This window comes from Ovis aries, chromosome X (genome assembly GCF_016772045.2).
Source record: "Ovis aries strain OAR_USU_Benz2616 breed Rambouillet chromosome X, ARS-UI_Ramb_v3.0, whole genome shotgun sequence".
Taxonomy (NCBI): Eukaryota; Metazoa; Chordata; class Mammalia; order Artiodactyla; family Bovidae; genus Ovis; species Ovis aries.
In genome coordinates this window covers 79208188-79235224 of record NC_056080.1, presented here as the reverse complement: position 1 = coordinate 79235224, position 27037 = coordinate 79208188, and the positions used below count along the sequence as shown (strand labels likewise).

Here is a 27037-nt window from a genome sequence, read left to right as displayed (position 1 = left end):
ACATTCAGAGACTCAAATCCCACTGAGAGACTCATGCAGAGACACACAGAGACATGCAAAACCAGACGGACACACACTGAGAGACATACACATACAGAGGGAGAAACACACACACGTACACTGAGAACCAGGCACACTCACAATGAGAGAAACACACTGAAAGAGACACCCACTGAGAGAGATACAAAAACACCTTGAGAGACACACTGAGAAAGACACACACTGAGAGAGACAGAAAACCCAGTGAGAGACACACATAGCGAGAGACACACACAGAGACACACAGAGACATGCAAACTGACAGGGACACACACACTGAGAGACACCCTCATCCAGGAAGAGAAACACTCCTGAGAGCAAGACCCGCAAACACTGAGAATCAGACACACTCACACTGAGAGGGTCACAAGCACTGAGAGAGAGTCAAAACACACTGAGAGACACACACAGAGACACACAGCGACATGCAAACTGAGAGGGACACACACACTGAGAGACATATACATACAGTGGGAGAAACACACACTCCTGGGAGCAAACAAACACAAACACTGAGAATCAGACACACTCACACTGAGAGAGACACACACACTGAGAGAGACATACTTATTGAGAGAGACACACAGACAGAGAGTCAAAACACACTGAGAGACACACACATACAGAGAGACATACACAGAGACACACAGAGAGGCAAACTGACTGGGACACACACACTCAGAGACATGCACACACACTCAGAGACATACACACACACTCAGAGACATACACATACAGAGGGAGAAACACACTCCTGGGAGCAAACAAACACAAACACTGAGAATCAGACACACTCACACTGAGCGAGACACACACACACACAGAGACACACACGTTCAGAGACTCAAAACACACTGAGAGCCTCATACAGAGACACAAAGTAATGTGTAAAGTGAGACATACACACACACTAGGAGACATACACGTACACAGGGAGAAATGCACACACACACTAACAACCGGCATGCTCACAATTAGAAAGAATCCCTGAGAGAGATACACACTGAGAGACAGTGAAAAACACACTGAGTGACGCACACAAACTGAGAGACACACACAGAGACACACAGACAGGCAAACTCACTGGGACAAACACTCTCAGAGACATACACATACAATGGGAGAAACACACATTCCTGGGAGCAAACAAACACAAACACTGAGAATCAGACACACTCACACTGAGAGAGACACACATATTCAGAGACAGAAAACCCACAGAAAGACACATGCAGAGACACGAAGAGACAGGAAAACTAAGAGAGACACACACTGAGAGACATACACATACAGAGGCAGAAACACACACACACCTTGAGAATCAGGCACACTCACAATGAGAGAAACACACTGGCAGAGACACACACTGAGCGAGGTACAAAAACATAATGAGAGAGACACAGTGAGAAAGACACACACTGAGAGAGACAGAAAAACACACTGAGAGACACACATACTGAGAGACACACACACAGAGACACAGAGACAGGCAAACTGACAGGGATACACACACTCAGAGACACCCTCATCCAGGAAGAGAAACACTCCTGAGAGCAAGACATCCACAAACCCTGAGAATCAGACACACTCACACTGAGAGAGACAACACACTGAGACAGACACACACATTCCGAGAGTCAAAACACACTGAGAGAAACACACAGAGACACGTGAACTGTGAGGGAAACATACACTGAGAGAAACACACATGCAGAAAGACACACACACAGACACACAGAGAGGCAAACTCACGGGGACACACACACTCAGAGACATACACAGACAGTGGGAGAAACACACATTCCTGGGAGCAAACAAACACAAACACTGAGAATCAAACACACACTGAGAGAGAGACACACACTCAGACAGACACACATATTCAGAGACACAAAACCCACTGAGAGACAAATGCAGAGACACGCAGAGACATGCAAACTGAAATAGACACTCACTGAGAGACATAGACATACAGAGGGAGAAACACACACTCCTGAGAGCAAACAAACACAAACACTGAGAATCAGACACACTCAAACTGAGAGGGACACACACTGAGAGAGAGTGAAAACACACTGAGAGATACACACAGAGACACACAGAGACATGCAAACTGAGAGGGACACACACACTGAGAGATACACACGTACAGTGGGAGAAGTACTGACACACACTAAGAACCAGGCCCACTCACAATGAGAGAGACACACTGACAGAGACACACACTGAAAGAGACAAAAACACACTGAGAAACACACATCCTGAGAGAGACACACACTGAGAGAGTGTTAAAAACTCACTGAGAGAAACACACAGAGACACACAGACAGGCAAACTCATTTGGACACACACACTGAGAGACCTACACATACAGCTGGAGAAACACACATTCCTGAGAGCAAACAAACACAAACACTGAGTATCAGACACACTCACACTGTGAGAGACACACACATTCAGAGACTCAAAACGCACTGAGAGACACACACAGAGACACAAAGAAACATAAAAACTGAGACAGACACACACACTGGGAGACATACACGTACAGAGGGAGAAACACACACACACACTAACAACCGGCATGCTCACAATTAGAATCCCTGGGAGAGACACCCAATGAGAGACAGTAAAAAACACACTGAGAGACGCACACAAACTGAGAGACACACACAGAGACACACAGACAGGCAAACTCACAGGGACACACATACTGAGGGACCTATACTTATAGTGGGAGAAACAGACATTCCTGGGAGCAAACAAACAAAAACACTGAGAATCAGACACACTTACACTGAGAGAGACACACACACTGAGACAGACACCCACATTCAGAGACTCAAAACCCACCTAGAGACACATGCAGAGACACGCAGAGGGATGCAAACTGAGAGAGACACACCCTGAGATACATACATATACAGAGGGAGACACACAAACACACACACTAAGAACCAGGCACCATCACAATGAGAGAAACACACTGATAGAGACACACACTGAGAGAGATACAAAAACATAATGAGAGAGAGACACTGAGAAAGACACACACTGAGAGAGACACACAGAGACACACAGAGACATGCAACGTGAGAGGGTCACACACACTGAGAAAGAACCAAAATACACAGAGAGACACACACAGCGACACACAGAGACATGCAAACAGAGAGGGACACACACACTGAGAGACATACACATACAGTCAGAGAAACACACACTCCTGAGAGAAATCAAACACAAACACTGAGCATCAGGCACACTCACACTGAGAGAGACACACACACTGAGAGAGACTCACTTATTGAGAGAGACACACAGACAGAGAGTCAAAACACACTGAGAGACACACACATACAGAGAGACACCCACAGAGACACACAGAGTGGGAAACCCACTGGGACACATACACTCAGAGACATTCACATACAGTGGGAGAAACACACACTCCTGAGAGCAAACAAACACAAACAGTGAGAATCAGACACATTCACACTGATAGAGACAACACACTGAGACAGCCACACACATTCAGAAAGTCAAAACACACTGAGAGAAACACACACAGACACACAGAGACATGCAACCTGAGAGGGACACACACTGAGAGACACACACATACAGTGGAAGAAATACTGACACACACTAAGAACCAGGCCCACTCACAATGAGAGAGACAGACTGAGACACACACTGAAAGAGACAAAAACACACTGAGAAACACACATCCTGAGAGACACACACACTGAGAGAGTGTTAAAAACACACTGAGAGAAACACACAGAGACACACAGAGACGCAAACTCTTTCAGACACACACACTGAGAGACATACACATACAGCTGGAGAAACACACATTCCTGAGAGCAAACAAACACAAACACTGAGTATCAGACACACTCACACTGTGAGAGACACACACATTCAGAGACTCAAAACACACCGAGAGACACACACAGAGACACAAAGAAACATAAAAACTGAGACAGACACACACACTGGGAGACATACACGTACAGAGGTAGAAACACACACACACAGACTAACAATCGGCATGCTCACAATTAGAGAGAATCCCTGAGAGAGACACACACTGAGAGACAGTGAAAAACACACTGAGAGACTCACACAAACTGAGAGACACACACAGAGACACACAGACAGGCAAACTCACAAGGAGACACATACTAAGGGACCTACACATATAGTGGGAGAAACATACATTCCTGGGACCAAACAAACACAAACACTGAGAATCAGACACACTCACACTGAGAGAGACACATACACTGAGACAGACACCCACATTCAGAGACTCAAAACCCACCTAGAGACACATGCAGAGACACGCAGAGACATGCATATTGAGAGAGACACACTGAGAGACATACACATATAGAAGGAGAAAAACACACACACACACTAAGAACCAGGCACACTCAAAATGAGAGAAACATGCTGGCAGAGACACACACTGAGAGAGATACAAAAACACAATGATAGAGACACTGAGAAAGACACACACTGAGAGAGACAGAAAAGACACTGAGAGACACACATACTGAGAGACACACACAGAGACACACAGAGACAGGCAAACTGAAAGGGACATACACACTGAGAGACACCCTCATCCAGGAAGAGAAACACTCCTGAGAGCAAGACACCCAAAACACTGAGAATCAGACACACTCACACTGAGAGGGTCACACACACATTTAGAGAGTCAAAACAAACTGAGAGACACACACAGAGACACACAGAGACATGCAAACTGAGAGGGACATACACACTGAGAGACATACACATACAGTGGGAGAAACACACACTCCTGTGAGCAAATAAACACTAACACTGAGAATCAGACAAACTCACACGGAGACAGAGACACACACTGAGAGAGACACACTTATTGAGAGGGACACACACATACAGAGTCAAAACACACTGAGAGACACAAACATACAGACAGACACACACAGAGACACACAGAGAGGCAAACTCACTGGGACACACACATTCAGAGACATACACATACAGTGGGAGAAACACACAGTCCTGAGAGCAAACAAATACAAACACTGAGTATCAGACACACTCACACTGAGAAACACACACACAGACGCACACATTCAGAGACTCAAAACACACTGAGAGACTCATACAGAGACAGCAGACGCATGCCAACTCAGAGAGACATACACACAGAGAGACATACATATACATTGGGAGAAGCACACACACACTAAGAACCAAGCACACTCACAATGAGAGAGACACACTGACAGAGACATACACTGAGAGACAGAGAAAAACAAAATGAGAGAGACACACTGACAGAGACACTCACTGAGAGAGACACACACTGAGAGAGACAGAAACACTCACTAAGAGACACACATGCTCAGAGACACACATACAGAGAGACAAGCCCAGAGACACACAGACACAGCAAACTGACAAGGACACATACTGAGAGACACCCTCATCCAGGAAGAGTCACACACTCCCGAGCACAAGAGACACAAAACCCTGAGAATCACACATACTCCCACTGAGAGAGACAACAAACTGAGGCAGATACACACATTCAGAGAGTCAAAACACACTGAGAGAAACACACACAGACACACAGAGCCATGCAATCTGAGAGGGACACACACACTGAGAGATACACACATACAGTGGGAGAAATACTGACACACACTAACAACCAGGCCCACTCACAATGAGAGAGACACACTGGCAGAGACACACACTGAAAGAGACAAAAACACACTGAGAGACACACATCCTGAGAGAGACACACACTGAAAGAGTGTTAAAAACACACTGAGAGAAATACACAGAGACACACGACAGGCAAACTCACTGGGACACACACACTGAGACACATACACATACAGCTGGAGAAACACACATTCCTGAGAGCAAACAATCACAAACACTGAGAATCAGACACACTCACACTGAAACAGACACACACATTCAGAGACTCAAAACCCACCTAGAGACACATGCAGAGACACGCAGAAACATGCAAACTGAGACAGACACACACTGAGATACATACATATACAGAGGGAGACACAAAACACACACACTAAGAACCAGGCACCATCACAATGAGAGAAACACACTGATAGAGACACACACTGAGAGAGATACAAAAACATAATGAGAGACACACTGAGAAAGACACACACTGAGAGAGACACACAGAGACACACAGAGACATGCAACGTGAGAGGGTCACACACACTGAGAGAGAATCAAAACACACAGAGAGACACACACAACGACACACAGAGACATGCAAACAGAGAGGGACACACACACTGAGAGACATACACATACAGTCAGAGGAACACACTGCTGAGAGCAACCAAACACAAACACTGAACATCAGGCACACACACACTGAGAGAGACACACACACTGAGAGAGACACACTTACTGAGAGAGACACACAGACAGAGACTCAAAACACACTGAGAGACACACACATACAGAGAGACACCCACAGAGACACACAGAGAGGGAAACTCACTGGGACACACACACTCAGAGATAGTCACATACAGTGGGAGAAACACACACTCCTGAGAGCAAACAAACACAAACGCTGAGAATCAGACACACTCAAACTGATAGAGACAACACACTGAGACAGCCACACACATTCAGAGAGTCAAAACACACTGAGAGAAACACACACAGACACACAGAGACATGCAACCTGAGAGGGACACACACACTGAGAGACACACACATACAGTGGGAGAAATACTGACACACACTAAGAACCAGGCCCACTCACAATGAGAGAGACAGACTGACAGAGACACACACTGAAAGAGACAAAAACACACTGAGAAACACACATCCTGAGAGAGACACACACTGAGAGAGTGTTAAAAACACACTGAGAGAAACACATAGACACACAGGCAAACTCTTTCAGACACACACACTGAGAGACATACACATACAGCTGGAGATACACACATTCCTGAGAGAAAACAAACACAAACACTGAGTATCAGACACACTCACACTGTGAGAGACACACACATTCAGAGACTCAAAACGCACTGAGAGACACACACAGAGACACAAAGAAACATAAAAACTGAGACAGACACACACACTGGGAGACATACACGTACAGAGGGAGAAACACACACACACACACACACTAACAACCGGCATGCTCACAATTAGAGAGAATCCCGAGAGAGACACACACTGAGAGACAGTGAAAAACACACTGAGAGACGCACACAAACTGAGACACACACACAGAGACACATAGACAGGCAAACTCACAGGGACACACATACTGAGGGACCTGCACATATAGTGGGAGAAACACACATTCTTGGACCAAACAAACACAAACACTGAGAATCAGACACACTCACACTGAGAGAGACACATACACTGAGACAGACACCCACATTCAGAGACTCAAAACCCACCTAGAGACACATGCAGAGACACGCAGAGACATGCAAATTGAGAGAGACACACACTGAGAGACACACACATACAGAAGGAGAAAAACACACACACACACTAAGAACCAGGCACACTCAAAATGAGAGAAACATGCTGGCAGAGACACACACTGAGAGAGCTACAAAAACACAATGATAGAGACACACTGAGAAAGACACACACTGAGAGAGACAGAAAAACACACTGAGAGACACACATACTGAGAGACACACACAGAGACACACAGAGACAGGCAAACTGAAAGGGACATACACACTGAGAGACACCCTCATCCAGGAAGAGAAACACTCCTGAGGGCAAGACACCCAAAACACTGAGAATCAGACACAATCACACTGAGAGGGACACACACACATTTAGAGAGTCAAAACAAACTGAGAGACACACACAGAGACATGCAAACTGAGAGACATACACATACAGTGGGAGAAATACTGACACACACTAAGAACCAGGCCCACTCACAATGAGAGAGACACACTGACAGAGACACACACTGAAAGAGACAAAAACACACTGAGAAACACACATCCTGAGAGAGACACACACTGAGAGAGTGTTAAAAACACACTGAGAGAAACACACAGACACAGAGACAGGCAAACTCATTTGGACAAACACACTGAGAGACATACACATACAGCTGGAGAAACACACATTCCTGAGACCAAACAATCACAAACACTGAGTATCAGACACACTCTCACTGAGAGAGACACACCCATTCGAGACTCAAAACACACCGAGAGACACACACAGAGACACACAGAAACATGTAAACTGAGACAGACACACACACTGGGAGACATACACGTACAGTGGGAGAAACACACAGTCCTGGAGCAAACAAACACAAACACTGAGAATCTGACACACTCACACTGAGAGAGACACACACACTGAGAGAGACACACTTATTGAGAGCGACACACAAACAGAGAGTCAAAACACACTGAGAGAAACACACATACAGACAGGCACACACAGAGACCCACAGAGAGGCAAACTCTCTGGGACACACACACTCAGAGACATACACATACAGTGGGAGAAACACACAGTCCTGAGAGAAAACAAATACAAACACTGAGAATCAGACACACTCATACTGAGAGAGACAACACACTGAGACAGACACACAGATTCAGAGAGTCAAAAACACTGAGAGAAACACACAAAGACATGCAACCTAAGAGGGACACACACACTGAGAGAGACACAGATACAGTGGGAGAATTACGGACACACACTAAGGGGGTTGGGCAATTGCAGTCTGCCCTGCCTGAGGCTCCAAGAGCTGCGCCTCCAATGGGCCCTGGGCCTGGGTCCTAAGTTCTTCCTCCAGCTTGCTCAGCTCACTCATGTCGACCATGAGCGCGATGCCTGGGATCAAACCACAGCCTGAGGCAGGAGGGAGGCCGTGGAGGGGGCGGGGGCAGATGGGGACATATGGGGACCACAGGCCTGGATGGTGGAGAGAGGGGCTGTGAACAGCCTCAGCTGAAAACCACACCCTGGGCGGCCACAGGCCACTTATGCATCTCCTCTTGAAAGGTGTTCTCAGACTTCACAGGCGCAAGCCTCCGGGGCATCCAGTCCCCTGGCTACCTGAAGAAGGAAGTGAGGTGTCTCCCCAGGGTGCAGTCAGCACAGTCCAAGACTTCCAAGGCTGACAAGGTGGTGGGCCTAGGCCCATGTGGGGTCCCCTCTGTTCTGGGATAGGGAGCCCCTGGTGTACACTCAGGGCACCCTCCTCACCTTGACTCCGGGTACTGCCTGGACCACCTCTGCTCTCTGACCTCAGGACACGGGCCTCAGACCTCTGCTTTCGCCTCCTGGTTCCTGCAGCTCCTGTGAGAGAAAGGGAGGACGCAGCTCGGGGGTATCCTGTGGCACAGCCCTCAGCCTTCTGTGACAGTACGAGGGGTGGACTCTGTGAGGTCCCCTCAGTTTTGTGTGGCGGGAGGTCCCCTCAGGGCTCTCTTGCAGTGCTCACCTTTCCCCTGGTACAACCCGGTCCCTACCCTCTGGGGACCTGCAAGGAAACTCAGAACAAGACCCTAGCCTGAACAAAAAGTGCTGAGGGGCCCCACAAGAGGCCACACCTGCCCAGGGAATCCCACGGGTCCTAGGCTGGGGAGATGCTCGGTCCTCAACTCCTCCTCACGTCCTGCCTGGCCTCCCGCACTGACCACAGAGGCAGGGGTCTGCTTAGTCCTCCATCGGGATTGGTGTGTCCAGCCTCTGCTAACCTGAAGACATCCGCACTCCACCCGAAAAACCTCACCTCATGAGGTCCCTAGGCCAGATGTCAAGAAGCTGCTCACCCTGCTCACCACCCTGCTCTGGGCCCTCCAAGACCCTCCTGCAAGGGCCAAGTCCCTCCCTGTTGGGGTCTAACTGTCTCGCGGTCCCTCTTCACATGGAGCCTGTACTCCAGGCAAGATCTGCAAGTGTGCTGTCTGCAATCAGGAGGCTCTGCTGCTTTCACCCGTCTCTCTGACAGGGATGTCAGGCAATGCGGCATGAAGTTGTCCTGCCTGGGGACTACCAAGGTTCCCTCTGGTCTGAGATCTGACTACCCTCAGTCCTCACTCAGGGTGTTCACCTTGACTTCCGGTAGGACCTAGGCTCTGGCGTCTCCCCACTAGGAAAGGTGGGAAGAGGTCCCTGCTCCTCACACCTGGTCCCCACACTCACAGACCCGGAACTCAGGAAGAGAGGACAGACCTAGTGTGCTCTTCTCACCCCAAGGGCTCCCAGGGCCGATAACAGGGGCTGAGATCTGTGGGGTTCCATCAGTCTTACCTTGGGGTCCCTAGAGTCTTCACTTGGGGTCCCTTCAGTCATCCCTCAGGGACCTCAACCTGTCTCTGTGTAAGGGCTTTCGATTCTCTCCTCTCCCCACTCGTGCCCCATCCGTTATGTCAGGTCCCCAGTCTCTCTGACACCCGGATGTCAGGAAATGCACCATGGTTCATCTGCCCTAGGTCCTCCCAGACCCCACTCTGCTCTGGGGTCCAGCGTCCTCTCAGTCTTCCCTTAGTGTCTTCACCTTGACCCTCAAAAGAACTAAGATCTCCCCTCTTCCCATCTGAGGCCCTGCCCCTTCTAACAGTTGCCTAATGTCTCTGAGATGCAGATGCGGAAGTCAGAACAGGCTGCCAAGTGCTCATCCCACCACCAGGGTGGCCCAGGGCTGACAGCAGGGGCAGGGATCAGTGGGGTTACCTTTTATCATCCCTCAGGGACCTCATCTTGAGCCCTGGCAGGTCCAGGGATGCCCCTAGTGTTGACCCGAGGCGGGACCCTCACATCAAGGCTCAGGGAACACAGAGGGTGGATGAGCACATGCTGCATTTCCTGACATCCAGGTCTCAGAGAAACTGGGGACCTGGGAAAGGGGGCGTGGCCTCGGGTGAGCAGAGGGAAGAAGCCCAGCTCGTCCAGAGTTTCAAGTTGAGGACCCTGAGGGAGGACTGAGCGGACTCTGGACCCCAATCAGAGGAGACCTCAGAGAAGCCTGTAGCTGCTGTTGGTCCTTGGCGGCCCTGGGGTAGGATGAGCCCACAGTGCGTGGTTTCACTTCCTCATATCCGATCTCAGACTGGAGACGTGGTAGGGGGCTGACTTCCTGAGTCGGTCAGTCGGGATCTCAGACTGGGGACCTTGCATTTGGGGCGGGGCCTTAGGTGGTCCGATTCCCAGGTCCGGTGGGGTGTCAGGTTGAGGACCCTGAGGAGGAACTAGAGGACCCTGAACCCCAATCAGAGGGTACCTCAGAGAGGCTCATCTCTGCTGTCAGTCCAGGGCAACTGTGGGGTCGGATGAGCGCAGCAGGCATGGTCTGACTTCCTGACATCCGGGTCTTGGAGAGACTGGGGCCCTGGTATAAGGGGCGGGGCTTCAGCTGGGGCGAGGCGAGAATCCCAGGTCCCGGCCGGAGGCAGGTGAGGTGCCTGAAGGAGGACTGAGGGGACCCTGCATGAGGAGCGACGGATCCCCACAGATCTCCGCCCCTGTAGTCGGCCCTGGGAGCACATTCTGTCTGTCTGCCTTTCTTACATGCTGGTCTGAGAGAGACTGGGGATCTTGTGAAAGTGGCAGGGTCTCAAAATGGCGGACGGGACAATCGCCGGTCCTGCCTGAGGGCCAGGCTGCATGCGAGGGTGGACTGAAGCGGAAAGACCCCAACAGGGAGGCAGGGATCCTAGCCCTTGTGGGGACTCTTGGAGGCCCTAGAGCGGGGTGAGCAGTTTCTTGACTTCTGGCTTAGGGACCCCGGGAGGTGAGGTTTATTTGGGCGGAGGGCAGAGGCTTCAGGTCGGCAGAGGCTGAACTCCCCAAACCCGGGGGAGGACTAAGCAGACCCCCGCCCCTGTGGTCAGTGCTGGGAGGCCAGGCAGGACGTGAGGAGGAGCTGAGGACCGAGCATGTCCCCAGCCTAGGACCCACAGGAAGCCCTGGGCAGTTTCGGCAGCATGTGGAGCCCCTCAGCGCTTTCTGTTGAGGCTGGGATCTGGTTCTGAATTTCCATGCAGGCCCCCAGAGGGGAGGGACCAGGTGGTGCCAGGGGCAAGGTGAGCACTACAAGGGAGCCCTGAGGGACCTCCCACCACACAACTGGGGGGACCTCACAGAGTCCACCCTCGTACTGTCACAGAAGGCTCAGGGCTGTGCCACAGGATACCCCGAGCTGCCCCTCCCTTTTTCTCACAGGAGCTGCAGGAACCAGGAGGGGAAGGCAGAGGACTGAGGCTCGTGCCCTGAGGTCAGAGGGCAGAGAAGGTGCAGGCAGTACCCAGAGTCAAGGTAAGGAGGGTACCCTGAATGTGCACTGGGGGCTCCCCACCCCAGAACAGAAGGGACCACCCAAGGGCCTAATCCCTCACCTTGTCAGCCTCAGAAATCTTGGACTGTGCTGACTGTACCCTGCGGAGCCACCTCACTTCCTCCTTCCGGTAGCCAGGGGACTGGCTGCCCCGGAGGCTTGCCCCTGTGAGGTGTGAGAGCACCCCTCAAGAGGAGACCTGTAAGTTGCCTGTGTCAGTCCGCCCAGGGTGTGGTGCTCAGCTGAGGCCATTCACAGCCCCTCTCTCCCCCAGCCTGGCCCGTGGTCCCCATCTGTCACCCTGGCTGACTCCTGTCTGTGGTTTGATCCCAGGCATCACGCTCGTGGTCGAGATGAGTGAGCTGAGCAAGCCCGAGGAAGATTTTCAGGACCCTGGCGAGGCCCAGGGCCCGGTGAATGCGCAGCTCTTGGGGGCTGAGGCAGGGGTGGCTGCATCTGCCTCGGCCTCCTCCCCCACAGTGTCCTCCTTAGGCACTGGGGAGTCCTTGCCCCAGGAAGCGCTGAATGAGATGATAGCTAGCCTAATGAAGTTCCTGCTCCTCAAGTATCGAGCCAAGGAGCCGACCTCCCAGGCGGAAATGCTGAATAAGGTCCTCAGGGATAACCAGGAGTACTTCCCGGTGGTCTTCAGCCAAGCCTCGCAGTGCCTGCAGCTGGTCTTTGGCGTGGAAGTGAAGGAGGTGGACCCCAGGGAGCACATCTACATCATGGTCTCCATCCTGGGCCTCAGCTGCAACGCAATGCTGAGCAGTGGGCAGAGCATCCCCAAGGCCGGCCTCCTGGTGCTGGTCCTCAACCTGATCATGCGCAATGGAGACCGTGCCCCTGAGGAGAAGGTCTGGGGAGCACTCAGCAGATTGGGTGTGTATGCTGGGAGTGTGCACTGCATCTTTGGGGAGCCCAGGACGCTTCTGACCCACGTGTGGGTGCAGGAGGGGTACCTGGAGTACCGGCAGGTGCCTTACAGCCACCCTGCTCGCTATGAGTTCCTGTGGGGTCCCCGGGCTTATGCGGAGACCAGCAAGTGGGAAATCATGGCATTTCTGCTCAGGGTCAAACAAAGGGCTTTGAGGGCCTTCCCACTGCAGTCTGCAGAGGCTGCAAGGGAGGACGATGAGGCGGACTGAGCCAGAGCAGCATCCAGGTGACCCTTCGCTCTGAGATTGAAGAGGGAGCGGTCAGCCTTCTCAGAAGTGAGGGCCTGGGGCAGTTTGGGGAACCAGTGTATAGCTTCATTGCATTTGCTTTCTGTATGATGACATGGAGATTCCCCAGTTCTCCTTAGAAAATTTTCAAACTTTGATTGTTTTCATAGAATGCTAAATAAACTTCAGTGTCTCAGCTTCGTGAATGATGCTGATCACAGTGCATTTGCGCTTACCCAGATTGTGAGCAAGAGTTTTGCTATTTTGTAAAAGAGATTGGAGACTCTTCCATGGTATTTTGTGGTCCTGAACAGGATGCAATGGAATGGGAATTAGAACTGTTTTGGAAAAGTGAGCTTACTTGGCAGTAATACTGATGATGGAAGAGATGATAAAAGTAATTGTAGTGAATTCATGGTTCTGTCCTTCTCGTGTGTCATTTTCAAAAACTAAATAATGTCTTGTTCATTTGGATTTGCCTGGGTTATTTAAGGAATTAGCGGATAATGAATTGAGCCCCCTGCTCACCGGCTCGTGTATTCCAAAGACCTTTATGGAGCCACTGCTCCATGAAAGGCTGGGTTAGCAGTGGGGACACTGGGAGAAGCCGGACACCCCCCACACCTTGAGCGATGATCTAGGAGCCGTAGCAACACGAAGAAGGTGGAGATAAGTCCCCTAGTCACACTAAACCAGGCAACACAGGGCGAGGCTCTCGGGCTCCTAGAGGAACGCTGCAATGTCAATGTCTGAGCCAGGGCGTTCTGGGGCTTTGGGAAGCTGGGTTCCTTCTGTGGGAGGTGATTGTGATGAGGCTGCATGGTGGCATCCTTCAGACTTGCAGACAGTGTGTCTTGGGGGTGACGGGAAAGTCTGAAACAGATCATTGCTGTGAGGTATCCTTTTGCATCTTGGATAAAACACAGAGAGATCTCTTTCTCGGGCAGGAAGGAAGGGGTCCTGACTGTTGTTGCACTGCTGTCGACCACAGGGGCAAAGGAGGTGTTTTTTACCACTGCCCCACCATCTGCTCAGAATCCTGGAGAAGAGCAAATGTTGCTTTGAAGTATGGCCCAGTATTCCCTGGGCTGGCCCTCTACTCTCTGTCCTGGGAAAGCAGATTACCAAGTATATTGAAATGACCATTTATTTGGTCATCTGGACTTTATTTTGGCCACTTGTGCCCATGCTCTAGATATCAGAGGGATGAAATGAGTGAAGAGAAGCTGCTAAGTGGAGAAATCCTGCTGGGTGACTGGATCCTGGGAACTTTGATTCCCAGGTGGGAAAGACACAGCTCCGCACCCCTCAAACACACACATACACCCAGGTTGAATAACATAACCTCTAAGAGGAAAACGCACAGAGCAGTGATTTTGACTGCTTTTTTAATTTATCTGAGACTCAGAGTCTGAGATCCAAATGACAAAAGAAATAAGTACTAGCCAGAAAAGATGCAGCATCCATACATCTGTGTCTCTTTTGCTGTGATATTAAAAAAAAAAAATGATGCAACATCCACCAGCGTCCCTGGCTTCAGGTGGGTTCAGAAGTGTGGAGGCAGCAGAGACTCAACAGGTTAAGGCTGTGCCTGGCATCAAATGACAGGAGCGAGTTCCGGCCTCAGGAGGTGGTGAGGTCACTGCAGTCTGGTGTGCGGGCGGGTGCAGGGGGCTGAAGGGGCAGCTCTCCCTGCTGAGTGCCAGAGAACAACAGGAACAGAAGATGTGATTCTGGCTACATACATGGCACCTGCCACATAGTCAGTGGACACTTGGAAATGGTTGAGAATTTCAAGACCCATGTGACCTGCTCAGACTGTCTTCCCCAAAACAGGAGATTTTGTCATTATAAGTTCTAACTGCTGCTCTTTGTTGAGCATCTGGTAGGCAGTGTGGAATTGGAGAGATGTCAGGTGTTCAGTCAGAGAAGGCAATGGCACCCCACTCCAGTACTCTTGCCTGGAAAATCCCATGGACGGAGGAGCCTGGTAGGCTGCAGTCCGTGGGGTCTCTAGGAGTCGGACATGACTGAGCAACTTCACTTTCACTTTTCACTTTCATGCATTGGAGAAGGAAATGGCAACCCACTCCAGTGTTCTTGCCTGGAGGATCCCAAGGTTGGAGGAGCCTGGTGGGCTGCTGTCTATGGGGTCGCACAGAGTCGGACAGGACTGAAGCGACTTAGCAGCAGCAGGTGTTCAGTTGCTTCTTGTCTTCCTCTCTCCCTGCACACATGGGGACACAGCCCTGCCAGGCCTCTTCACTTTGGAAGGGTCATGTGATGACCCGTGACCAGTGAATTTGGAAAAGAAGCATTTTTTGTCACGACCATTTGTTTTGAAGGGACACAGGTGCCTGGGAGTTAATCATCAAGTGAGGACAACACACAGACATAGACAACTCTGAGTGAGGCTTCTCTCCTAGGGACTAAAGTCCTGCACTTCTGACCCTTGAGAGAGGCTGGCCCACAGGGAGCTGGCTGCAGGAATTCCACCCACCCCCCCCCACAGCCTGCCACCACCCCCGGTGAGAGGCACTGTCAGCCCCTTCGGGGCTCTGTTCAGTCTCCATCGGGAGGACAGCAGCCAGCTGCCAAAGGTCCCTGTTGGGGTTGGGAGCATACTCCTCATGGGCCAGAGTCATGAGGCCTCCCACCCCTGCTGCCCACAGTGCCCCCTCTCCCTCAGAACCTGGCCTTGGGTTTTGTCCTGCCTGGCCCCCTCTCCGGCCCCCCACTGAGAACAGCTTAGGCCCTGGTCCTGATGACCTCACGTGTGTATCTTTATCTGGAAGTCCCAGAGCAGCATCCCCTTCCACGGTGCTTCAGCTTGAGCCCGCAGGACTTGACGCAGCCCCTGGGCGAGTCTCCTCATGGTGGGTCAGTAGTAATCATTGCCATGGATGTGCGGGGCACATCTGTATAATCCTGAGGTGTATCAGACCATTCCCTGTGAATCCCACGTGTTGGAGTAAATGCAGGGTTTTTGACTGTGACTGTTAGGTCATGGCTTTTGAGCCTGAATAAGAGAGGCAGAGGGGTGTCTGGTCAGCCACCCGCAGAGCCAGCTAGGAGCCAGTCGGGCTGTTTGAGCAGAGGACAGGCTCTAGCAGATGGCAGGGATCATACCCAGGACGCTCTCCTAGGTGCCAGAGGCCACAGACTCCAGTGGGGATTCGAAAAGGAACCAGGGAGGAGAGGAATCTGGCATCCCAGGGGTGCAGGCTGCACAGAGGGTCGGCTGCCGCAGAGAGGTGGAAGCAGCAAGCCCCTGGAGATCCCATCTGACTTTCCCGGGACTGGCCAGGAGAGGGAGAGGGGAGCATATGCTGCTGCAGGTGAGCTGCCACCCCGGCCTCCATGAGGACATCCGTGCTCTGGGGCCAAGGCCAGGACCACAGCCCTGGGTTTCACTCCAGGATGGATACGTGACAGCTCTCATAACAGGTACTCCTCATGCCCCTTATTGGATATGACTGTTAGGTGTGGTTGGGTTCTTGCTCTGGGTACATAAGAACCTCAGGCCTTTGGCTGCTAGGAGGCCCAAACTGCTCCCTGCCCCCACTGACTTATCCGGAGGTCATTTCCAGGATCCAGCATCTTCTGCAGTAGCCTCTGTGCGGAAACACACCACCCTGTTCCCAAGCTGATCTTGCCCAGGGCATCAGCGATTGGACAGGCGCCTCCCCTGGCTTAAGGAGTCTCAGTGAATGTTCTGCTCTTCTGAGAAGGCCCTGTGTTTCCTCATGGCTTCCCTGGAGGCTCAGTGTTAAAGAATCCGCCTGCAATGTGGGAGACACGAGTTTGATCCCTGGGTGGGAAGGTACTCTGGAGGAGGAAATGGCAGTCCACTCAAGTATTCTTGCCTGGGAAATCCCACGGACAGAGGAGCCCGGGGACTACAGTCTATGGGGTCGCAGAGTCGGATATGACGGAGCGACTGAGCATGCTCACATGTATGCACATCTGAAGGTTTGCTCTGGACTCTTTTATCTTTGGCAAGACACTGGCCCCTGCTGGAACTTGCCAGACTTCTTCTGTGGCAAATAACACTGGCAGACATCCTAAAGTGGATTTGGGGCAATACAGGGTTCCAGGTCTACCCCTGGCCTCAGGTGGTGGCTCTTGCCACATCCAGGCAAAGCATCTATGAGATTGGATCAGGGCAGTGTTTGTGGGACTTGAGAAAAAGTGGATCCAGAGATGTTTCTGTGGTGGAAGAGGCCCAGTTAGTATATTATATGGGGTTGGAGGTTAAGGGAGAAGAACAGCTGAAGATAATTTAGGAAGGGTTGTTTCACACTTATAGGTTCTGTGTGCTCGCGTTTGGTTTCCTTTCTATTCCCTTTTTAAACATACTCAGCATCTTTTCCCCAAAGATTCCTTGTCTTTTTTAAAAAATTATTTTGAAACTGTCAATAGACTTTAATTGGAGCTTTTCCATTGTAACCCTTTAAGATTTGAGTAATATTTGTGAAAATCGTGGACTTCTCATATGCCCTCACCCAGTTTCCCCTATTACTAATATCTTACATTAATATGATACATTTATTACTGAGGAATTATTGAGGAAGTATTGATGCATTATTTATTATCAACTAAAGCCCATACTTTACTCAGATTTCTATAGGTTTTACCCACTCCAGGATCTTGGCCAGGAAACCAGCCTAACATTTAGTTGTAATGTCTCCTTGGGTTCCCCTTCGCTTTAACATTTCTTTGTTTTGGATGATATTGACAGTTTTGAGGAGTACTCAGTAGATGTTTTGTACAATGTCCCTGTCCCTTGATTGGGATTTGTCTGATATTGTACTCTTGCCTCGTCTTGGATTACGAGTTTGCCAGAGGAATATTACTGATAAAAATCCCATTCTCATCACATCATATCAAGTGTATATTCTATTAGCACAATTGATCACTGATGATGCTCTCATTGATCATCTGGCTGAGGTAGTGCTTGTCAGGTATCTGTGCGATAAAGTGATTGTATTATGCCCCATTTCCATCCTGTCCTCTTTGGAGGAAAGCGACGATGGACGGTCCATGCTTCACGGGTAGGGAGTTATGCTCCACTTTCTAGAAGTGGGAGTGTCTGCATAAACTGGAATTTTTCTCTGTGGGAGATTTGCCTATCTTTGTGTAATTAAGAAATCATTAATTTTTTCTCAGTATGGACTCATGGTATTTATATTACACTTTGGGTTAAACTCCTATACAAATTTATATATTTTCATTTTCAAATTGTTCTCAGATTGGCCATTGGGAGCTCTTCCTGTCAGTTCCCTTTGTGAATAACTTTGTCATACCCCTGGAAATGTTGCTTCGTTTTTTAAACACTTTTTGAGCACTTTTTTTTTTTCCACACCCTACAAAGATGCTCCAGGCTCATTTTTCATATTTCCTAACCCAATTCTAGAATCATCCATTTTTCCATGGAGCCTTTATTCCTTTTATTATCGAATGGTGTTGACAAATCTAGATCTGTACACTAATTGTGCTCATAGGTACTGAAGAGTCATTGGTTCTGGGGACCTCTTTTTTGACAGAGCAAAGAATTATATGTGTACTTCCTATCTGTGTTTATTTATATATCTAGAAATATTTTAGATGGTAATGATTTCATGGATATGATACCAAAAACAGAGGCAAAAAGAAAAAGAAAACACAGATAAATTGGACCTCATCAAATTAAAAAGAGAAAATGTCTCTGCATCAAAGAACACAATCAAGGAAGCTACCATATGATACAGCGACTCCACTTCTGAGTGTATTTTCAAAAGAAAATGAAAATAGGATATCAGAAAGATATTTTCACTCCTAGATTTATTGCATCATTGTTCACAATATCCAAAATGTGGATACAACCTAAGTGTCCGTCAGTGGATGAATGGATAAAGATGTGACACATTCAATACACAGCCATGTGAGAGAAGGAAATCATGCCGTTTGCAACAACTTGGAAGGAGCTTGAGGGCGTTATGCTAAGTAAAATAAGTGAGACAGAAAAAGATAAACACCGGTTGTTGTCACTTACATGTGGAATCCTAAAAGGACAAACCAGGATTTCCCTGGCAGTCCAGTGGCTAAGACTCTGTGCTTCCAATGCAAGGAGCATGGATTTGATCCCTGGTTGGAGAACTAAGATCCCACATGCTGAGCAGCAAGGCCAAACATTAAAAAAATAAATAAATAAAAATAAATTTAAGAAGTAAAAAGGACAAACAGAGAAATGGAGACAAGAGTGGTGTTTACCAAGAATTAGGGGATGGGGAAATAGGCAGAGATTGTTCACAGGGTACTAGCCCCCACTTATAATACTAACAAGTTTTGAAATCCAGTGTACAGCAGGATGCTTATAGCTCACAATTCTGTATCAAATACTTGACTGTTGCTAGGAGAGTAGAACTTCTACGTTCTCGCCACAAAAAAAAGAAAGAAAGAAAGAAATGTGACAGGATGGAGGTGGTAACTAATACTATGTCAGTAATCATTTCACCATTTATAAATGTATCATATCAACATGTCAAGATTTTTGCTTGAACTCCATCCCTCCTTGCTAGCGAGGCTTCTCTTCTAGTGGAGTAAACCTAACTGCAGTGGTGGTGTCATTCACCCATGTGACGCTTCCAGACTTGAGCAAGAAACAGTTCTCAGTGTGAGCAAAATTTGAAACATCCCTTAGGAGATGCTGTCAATTCTGGGTCCAGTGCAGCATCCCATATAACACTCTGGAAACCAGTCTGCAGATCAGAATCCTTTTCTGCCTTTTTTTTTATTATATACATTTATTTATTTTAATTGGAGATGAATTACTTTACAATATTGTATTGGTTTTGCTATACATCAACATGAATCCGCCACAGGTATACACGTGTTCCCCATCCTGAACACCCCTCCCACCTCCCTCCCCGTACCATCCCTCTTGGGTCATCCCAGTTTCTGCTTGTTTCAGTGTTTTAAAGTTGGCATCTATACATTGTCAGACTTTAAATTTCAAATTCCCTTACCTCCCCTGACTGAACATCAGTAATAACTAATGGAACTGGAGGACACATGCAGGTTAAGAGTTGCTTTCCTGGTTCAAAGATTTGTTACTCAGAAAGTGTCACCTCTCTCCCCACATGCAAACAGAGAACAATGTGAGTCCATTTCCCAGCTTTGACAATTACCGCCACACAGTCAAGAGTAGTAAACACCACATGACAGAGGAATATGTAACAGAGCAGAAGACATAGGTTAAGACTGTCTAACAGTATCTCCATAGTGTTCTGCTCTCCTAAAGTCCTATTCTGAATTTCGCACCTGGTCTATGGCCCTCAAGTGTCTTGTATATTTTCATCACTTGAACTGTCTTTGAAGTGAACTTGAAACACATTTGATTAATCCTTCACAAAGTGATAAATTACTCTTGGTTCCAGTTATCTGAATGAAGAGCTTCAGAGAGAGACCCACCTGCCCTGGATTAGAGCCAAAGCCTCCCTGCCCAGGGGTCAGGAGCCAGAAGCATTCCCAAAGAGATGAGCATATATGTTGCAATATCTGTAGAGATAATAAACAGAGATCTTCATTCTTAAGGTAGAGGATCCTCAATTCTAGGGCACTTTGCTCTGACCATGGGCTTCCCAGGCCATTTCGCCAGCTCTAGGGTTGAACCCAAAGTCCAGGTTTACAGAGGTCAGGACAAGGGCCACTCTACCCCTACTCCATCTGTATCTGGGTCTTACCCAGTCTCCCTCCACAAAACCCTTTTTGCCAACCCCTGCCAGCTCGGAGGGGCTGCACGGAGAGCTGGCTCTCCAGGGTAAGATCTTGAGGACACCTTTTCCCCCTCTGGGAACTGGAGAAATGATCTCTAACGTGGTAACTCCATGTCTCCCAATGACTTTTAGCAGTTGCTCCTGTGGTGAGTAAACGCCAGTGTCTGCAGAAGCTGTGCTGAACTGAGAGTGGCTGTAATTTATTTCCTAGAACTCCACTGCTTTCTTGTAGGAGTCCATGAAATTGTCCTTTAAGGTGAGCAAAGTACCATGATATTCAAATAGCTGTGAACTTAACTCAGTGGACAGCCAGAGTGTCCTGCAGTGTGTGGAGCTCAAGAGTAAAGTCCAGAGGGATAAAGAGGGACTCGTGGTTGCCACAACCTAGTTTGATGTTTTAAATTATGTTGGCCACTCAGCATGCAGGATCCTAGTTCCCCAACCAGGGATCAAACCCACGGCCCCTGCAGTGGAAGCAGAGCGTCCTAACCACTGGACCATGAGGGAAGTCCCTACAATATTCTTAACCAGGATGCCTCAAAATTGTCAATGTCATGAGAGAAAAAAACAACAAAAAAAGACGAAAGTCTGAGAAACTGTCCCTGCAACGACAAATTTAAGGAAATATGACAGCTACATAGACTGTGGTATGCTGGATGTAAAATGACCCTCTAAGAAAAAAGAACATGAGTTAAAGACTAACTATAAAAATATAATATAAGCTAATTATTGTTATACTGTTCAGTTCAGTTCATTTGCTCAGTCGTGTCCAACTCTTTGCGACCCCATGGACTGCAGTACGCCAGGCCTCCATGTCCATCACCAACTCCTGGAGTTTACCCAAACTCATTTCCATTGAGTCGGTGATGACATCTAACCATCTCATCCTCTGTTGTCCCCTTCTCCTCTTGCCTCAACCTTTCCCAACATCAGGGTCTTTTCAAATGTGTCAGCTCTTCGCGTCAGCTGGCCAAAATATTGGAGTTTCAGCTTCAATATCAGTCCTTCCAATGAACACTCCGATATTAAATAATTAAAACTTTATATTAAGTAAATCGATCAATTAAGTAACTAAATTAATCATAAACATTAAATATGAATACATTAAAGACAAAATTATTATGAATATAATACAAAAATAAAATTTAAAATCTGTCTATCTCAGAGAAAGTATGGCCTACAAGGACAAAAATATTTACAATTTAGCCATTTACCGGGAAAATCTGCTGATCCCTGGTGTAAAGCAAAGTAGCATGAACATCTGAGGGATTTATAACATGGATAGAAGCAAAAACCCCAGGTCTAGAGTTGTAACCCTGTGGTGGAAGACTCAATAACAGCATGGTAGACACCTAAAATTTTGAGGGAGGGCGTTTTTTCTCTCTGTAAAGACAAAAAATTTGTGAGAAGTGACGGTTGTGCTATTTTTGTATTACCTCACCGCTTGGTGATCTAGGTGAATCCATTCAAGGGAAGTACACGACAGAGGGAGGAAACTAAATACCCCCACTCAGAGTGAGAGGACCAGAAGGAGAGCCTCCTGGTAGCCAAAGAGTGAGGGCAGAGAGTGGAGAAGAGCAAATATGAGCAAGGGATTCCAGCATGTTGTAGGAACTCCTGAGTTTGACCTGAGCTGTGCATGTAGGAATTTCACCCTAGGCAGAACACCAAAAGCATGGAGAACTGAACCGTTGCCCAAGGGGCAGGCTGGGCCCTGCATGATTCACAAACACTATGGATCTAAGCATCACTGCATCAACCACAGCAAAATGCACATTTATTTCGAGTACATGGGAAACATCCACCAAGACAGAATCCTATATCCTCAAAAGACATTGAAAAAATGTAAATGATGCAGAGTATGTTCTCTGACAAGAAAGGAATGAAAATAGAGATCAAGCAATATGGAAGGAGAAGAAAATCTCAAAACACTTGGAAATTAAACAACCATCCATAGGTCAAAGAGAGTCTCAAGGAAGCAGAAACTGCAATAGAATGAATTAAAAGGAAAGTGCAATGTATTACAATTCATGGCATGCAGCTAAATCAGTGTTAAGAGGGAAAATTATAGCATTTAATGTTTAGGTTAAGAAAGAAGAAGGACCTCAAGCAATAATCTGTGCTCCCACCTTAACTTAGAAAAAGAAGAGAAAACTTTACCCAAAGCAATCTGAAAACAAACTAGAAACATAGGAGGAAAAAAAAAAAAATCATGGGAAAAAAAAAAAACTGGTTCATTGGAAAGATCAACAAAATTGATAAAACTCTAGCCAGATAAACAAAATCGAAAAAGAGAGGACAAATGACTAATACCAGAAATGAAATACTGACTATAACTACAATTCTACAAGCCCTACACTGAAGACGTTGGAAAGATAAAAAGGAAACACTAAGAACAAATCTATGTATGGTAGATAAATTCAAGAACTTAAATGGAATCGTACAATTCCTCAAAATCCAGAAACTACCCCACTCACTCCTGATGTGTACTACAACTATTCGAGAATGGATATCACATTTTAAATTTTTCTAAAAAATGTGTAGAACCTCAGAAACTTCAAAAACTCAAGCAGAAAGTGTAAGAACCAACTTTATCAGAACTCTGAAGAATAGTCAAAACTTTGGAGCAACTTAGCTATCAAGATTGTGAGCTCCTCTGGGTAAGGGCTACTGGTCATGCTCTGTGGTCTTGGTGTCCACCATGGTCCTTGGCACTCCGTGGGAGATCAGAAAGTGTTTGCTAGTTAATGTCTTACTCATGGCTCCTGCAATCTGGTTGGATCAACTTTATTTGGCCCCCAATACATGCAACCGGAGAAGGCAATGACAGCCCACTCCAGTACTCTTCCCTGGAAAATCTCAGGGGTGGAGGAGCCTGGTAGGCTGCAGTCCATGGGGTCGCTAAGAATCGGACACGGCTGAGCGACTTCACTTTCACTTTTCACTTTCATGCACTGGAGAAGGAAATGGCAACCCACTCCAGTGTTCTTGCCTGGAGAATCCCAGGGACGGGGCAGCCTGGTGGGCTGCCGTCTATGGGGTCGCACAGAGCTGGACACAACTGAAGTGACTTAGCAGTAGCACATGCAACAGGTCAACACAACCATAAACACAAACAGGAGCAGTGACGCAAACACACCTCTGCAAACATCTGTAGGAGAGGTGCCTGACACTTCCGTCACCAACAGAGACAGAACCATTTTAGGCCATAGGTAGCTTTAAAAAATCCCAAAATCTGATCACTGCCATGAAAGAACAAAATGATGGCAAGAAAGAGCTCCTCATAGAGTGACAAGCTGAGCCCGTGTCCTCCACGTTCTGGGATAACCAAAGTGGCATTTAGGAGGCAAGGACCAACTAGGCACAATAGGAAGACAATTTAGGTTTGGAGGAGTACAATATTCTGATGACTTCCAGAAGTATAAAACCCAGTCCTTACCTAAAAGGAAAGGATGGATGCGCCTTTCCTCTGGCACCTCCAAGATACAGACAACTTTGACTCTTCTAAGAAGATAAACATTCTGGCCCTTCCATGACAGTGTATGTGTTAAATGTCAGTACACAAGAAACAAGTACCCTCACAGTCCGAATTCCAGGCCTGGCCTTCCTGTCACTATTACAGAAAAGTGAGTGTGTGAAACAAGTATTTAGTACTTCTGTTTCACTTTTGCTTAAGTCAAAAGGACCTGAGACAGTGTTAGTTTAGCAAATCCACCCTTCTAGCAACAGAGAGGTCAAGACAGTGAGGTGATAGATACCTGGGCACAAAAATAGGCCTACAGTCAGAATTCAGATGGAAATACAATGGTGCACATGACCATAGGATAGGAGTCCATAATACACAATGAAGAATGAAGGTGCTCAACTGGTGTTTTCAGCTCCTCATTAAGACTTCATGCTTTCCAGGGTTTTGGGCCATGATGTTGAGCAGTGACTGGATGGAATTTGACCTGAAAGAATAAAGAGAACACAGGTGAACTGAATGTGTGACTTATTGAAACACCTTAATCTCAAAATGAGCAAAGGATTGCTCTTAGACGGGAGCTTAAATGGGCCGTTCTTTTGAGATATTCATAAGTACATCCCAAAGTGAGAACATTTAAGCCTTCCTCATACCCGGTGAGGACAGTATATAAGAAAACAGATCCAAATCCCACTCCCAAAAGGAACTGGGGAGGAGAGGAGCCCAGGTGTGATCATGTCACTCTGCTGCTTAATTATCTACCACCCATAAAAGAAAAAGCTTCCCAGGTGGCACCAGGGGAAACGGACCTGCCTGCCAATGCTGGAGACATAAGAGATGCAGGTTCAATCCCTGGGCAGGGAAGATCTCCTGGAGAAGGAAATGGCAACCCACTCCAGTATTCTTGCCTGGAGGATCCCATGGACAGAGGAGCCTGGAAAAGTACAGTCCCTAGGGTCGCAAAGAGTCTTGACACAACTGAAGCAACTTAGTGTGTAACATAAGGTCCACACACCTTCCTCTGATATTCAGGGTCCCCGTAAGTTGGACACAAACTGCCATAGATTCTCTATTTACACCATGATCCCATTTATTGTTTTCCATGTTGGAAGACTTCTGTTTCACTGCAGGAAACAGGGCTGAATATTTTTGTTGGGTTGTAATCTGCTCAGTAAAGGACAGAAATGGTATGGACCTAACAGAAGCAGAAGAGCTTAAGAAGAGGTGGCAAGAATACACAGAAGAACTGTACAAAAAGAGCTTCATGACCCAGATAATCACGATGGTGTGATCACTCACCTAGAGCCAGACATCGTGGAATGTGAAGTCAAGTGGGCCTTAGAAAGCATCACTACGAACAAAGCTAGTGGAGGTGATGGAATTCTAGTTGAGCTACTTCACATCCTGAAAGATGATGCTGTGAAAGTGCTGCACTCAATATGCCAGCAAATTTGGAAAACTCAGCAGAGGCCACAAGACTGGAAAAGGTCATGTTTCATTCCAATCCCAAAGAAAGGCAATGCCAAAGATGTGCACAATTGCACTCATCTCACACGCTAGGAAAGTAATGCTCAAAGTTCTCCAAGCCAGGCTTCAGCAATACGTGAACCGTGAACTTCCAGATGTTCAAGCTGGTTTTAGGAAAGGCAGAGGAACCAGAGATGAAATTGCCAACATCCGCTGGATCATGGAAAAAGCAAGAGAGTTCCAGAGAAACATCTGTTGCTGCTTTATTGACTATGCCAAAGCTTTTGACTGTGTGGATCACAAAAACTGTGGAAAATTCTTAAAGAGATGGGAATACCAGACCACCTGACTGGCCTCTTGAGAAACCTATATGCAAGTTAGGAAGCAACAGTTAGAACTGGACATGGAACAACAGACTGTCTCCAAATAGGAAAAGGAGTACGTCAAGGCTGCATATTGCCACCCTGCTTATTTAACTTATATGCAGAGTACATCATGAGAAACGCTGGACTGGAAGAAGCACAAGCTGGAATCAAGATTGCCGCGAGAAATATCAATAACCTCAGATATGCAGGTGACACCACCCTTATGGCAGAAAGTGAAGAGGAACTAAAAGGCCTCTTGATGAAACTGAAAGAGGGGAGTGAAAAAAGTTGGCTTAAAGCTCGACATTCTGAAAACTAAAATCATGGCATCTGGTCCCATCACTTCATGGCAAATAGATGGGGAAACAGTGGCAACAGTGTCAGACTTTATCTTTTGGGGCTCCCAAATCACTGCAGATGGTGAT

At 47.8% G+C, this 27037-nt stretch overlaps 1 protein-coding gene and 1 pseudogene across 5 annotated transcripts; both read left to right on the top strand.

Annotated features, from left to right (window-relative positions):
- LOC106992002 (protein EOLA1-like) overlaps positions 1-9963 on the top strand; it is a 28896-nt pseudogene extending 18933 nt beyond the window's left edge.
- A 1032-nt stretch (positions 9964-10995) lies between these two features.
- Positions 10996-14028, top strand: LOC114111321 (melanoma-associated antigen 10-like). 5 transcript variants are annotated; one of them, XM_042241783.2, is made up of 4 exons: positions 10997-11119; positions 12283-12375; positions 12464-12595; positions 12728-14028. In XM_042241783.2, exon 4 carries the CDS (start codon positions 12748-12750, stop codon positions 13540-13542), a length of 795 nt encoding a protein of 264 aa, XP_042097717.1. In that variant the 5' UTR covers positions 10997-11119; positions 12283-12375; positions 12464-12595; positions 12728-12747; the 3' UTR covers positions 13543-14028. The 5 variants fall into 5 exon arrangements, with proteins under 5 accessions (XP_042097719.1, XP_042097717.1, XP_042097716.1 ...); XM_042241782.2 differs by lacking the exon at positions 10997-11119 and adding an exon at positions 11486-11513; XM_042241784.2 differs by lacking the exon at positions 10997-11119 and adding an exon at positions 11486-11811.
- Positions 14029-27037: the final 13009 nt, after the last annotated feature.

What these genes read in the sequence shown, in the direction of transcription:
- LOC114111321 (XM_042241785.2), top strand. Translation starts at nt 12,748, where the DNA reads ATGAGTGAGCTGAGCAAGCCCGAGGAAGATTTTCAGGACCCTGGCGAG.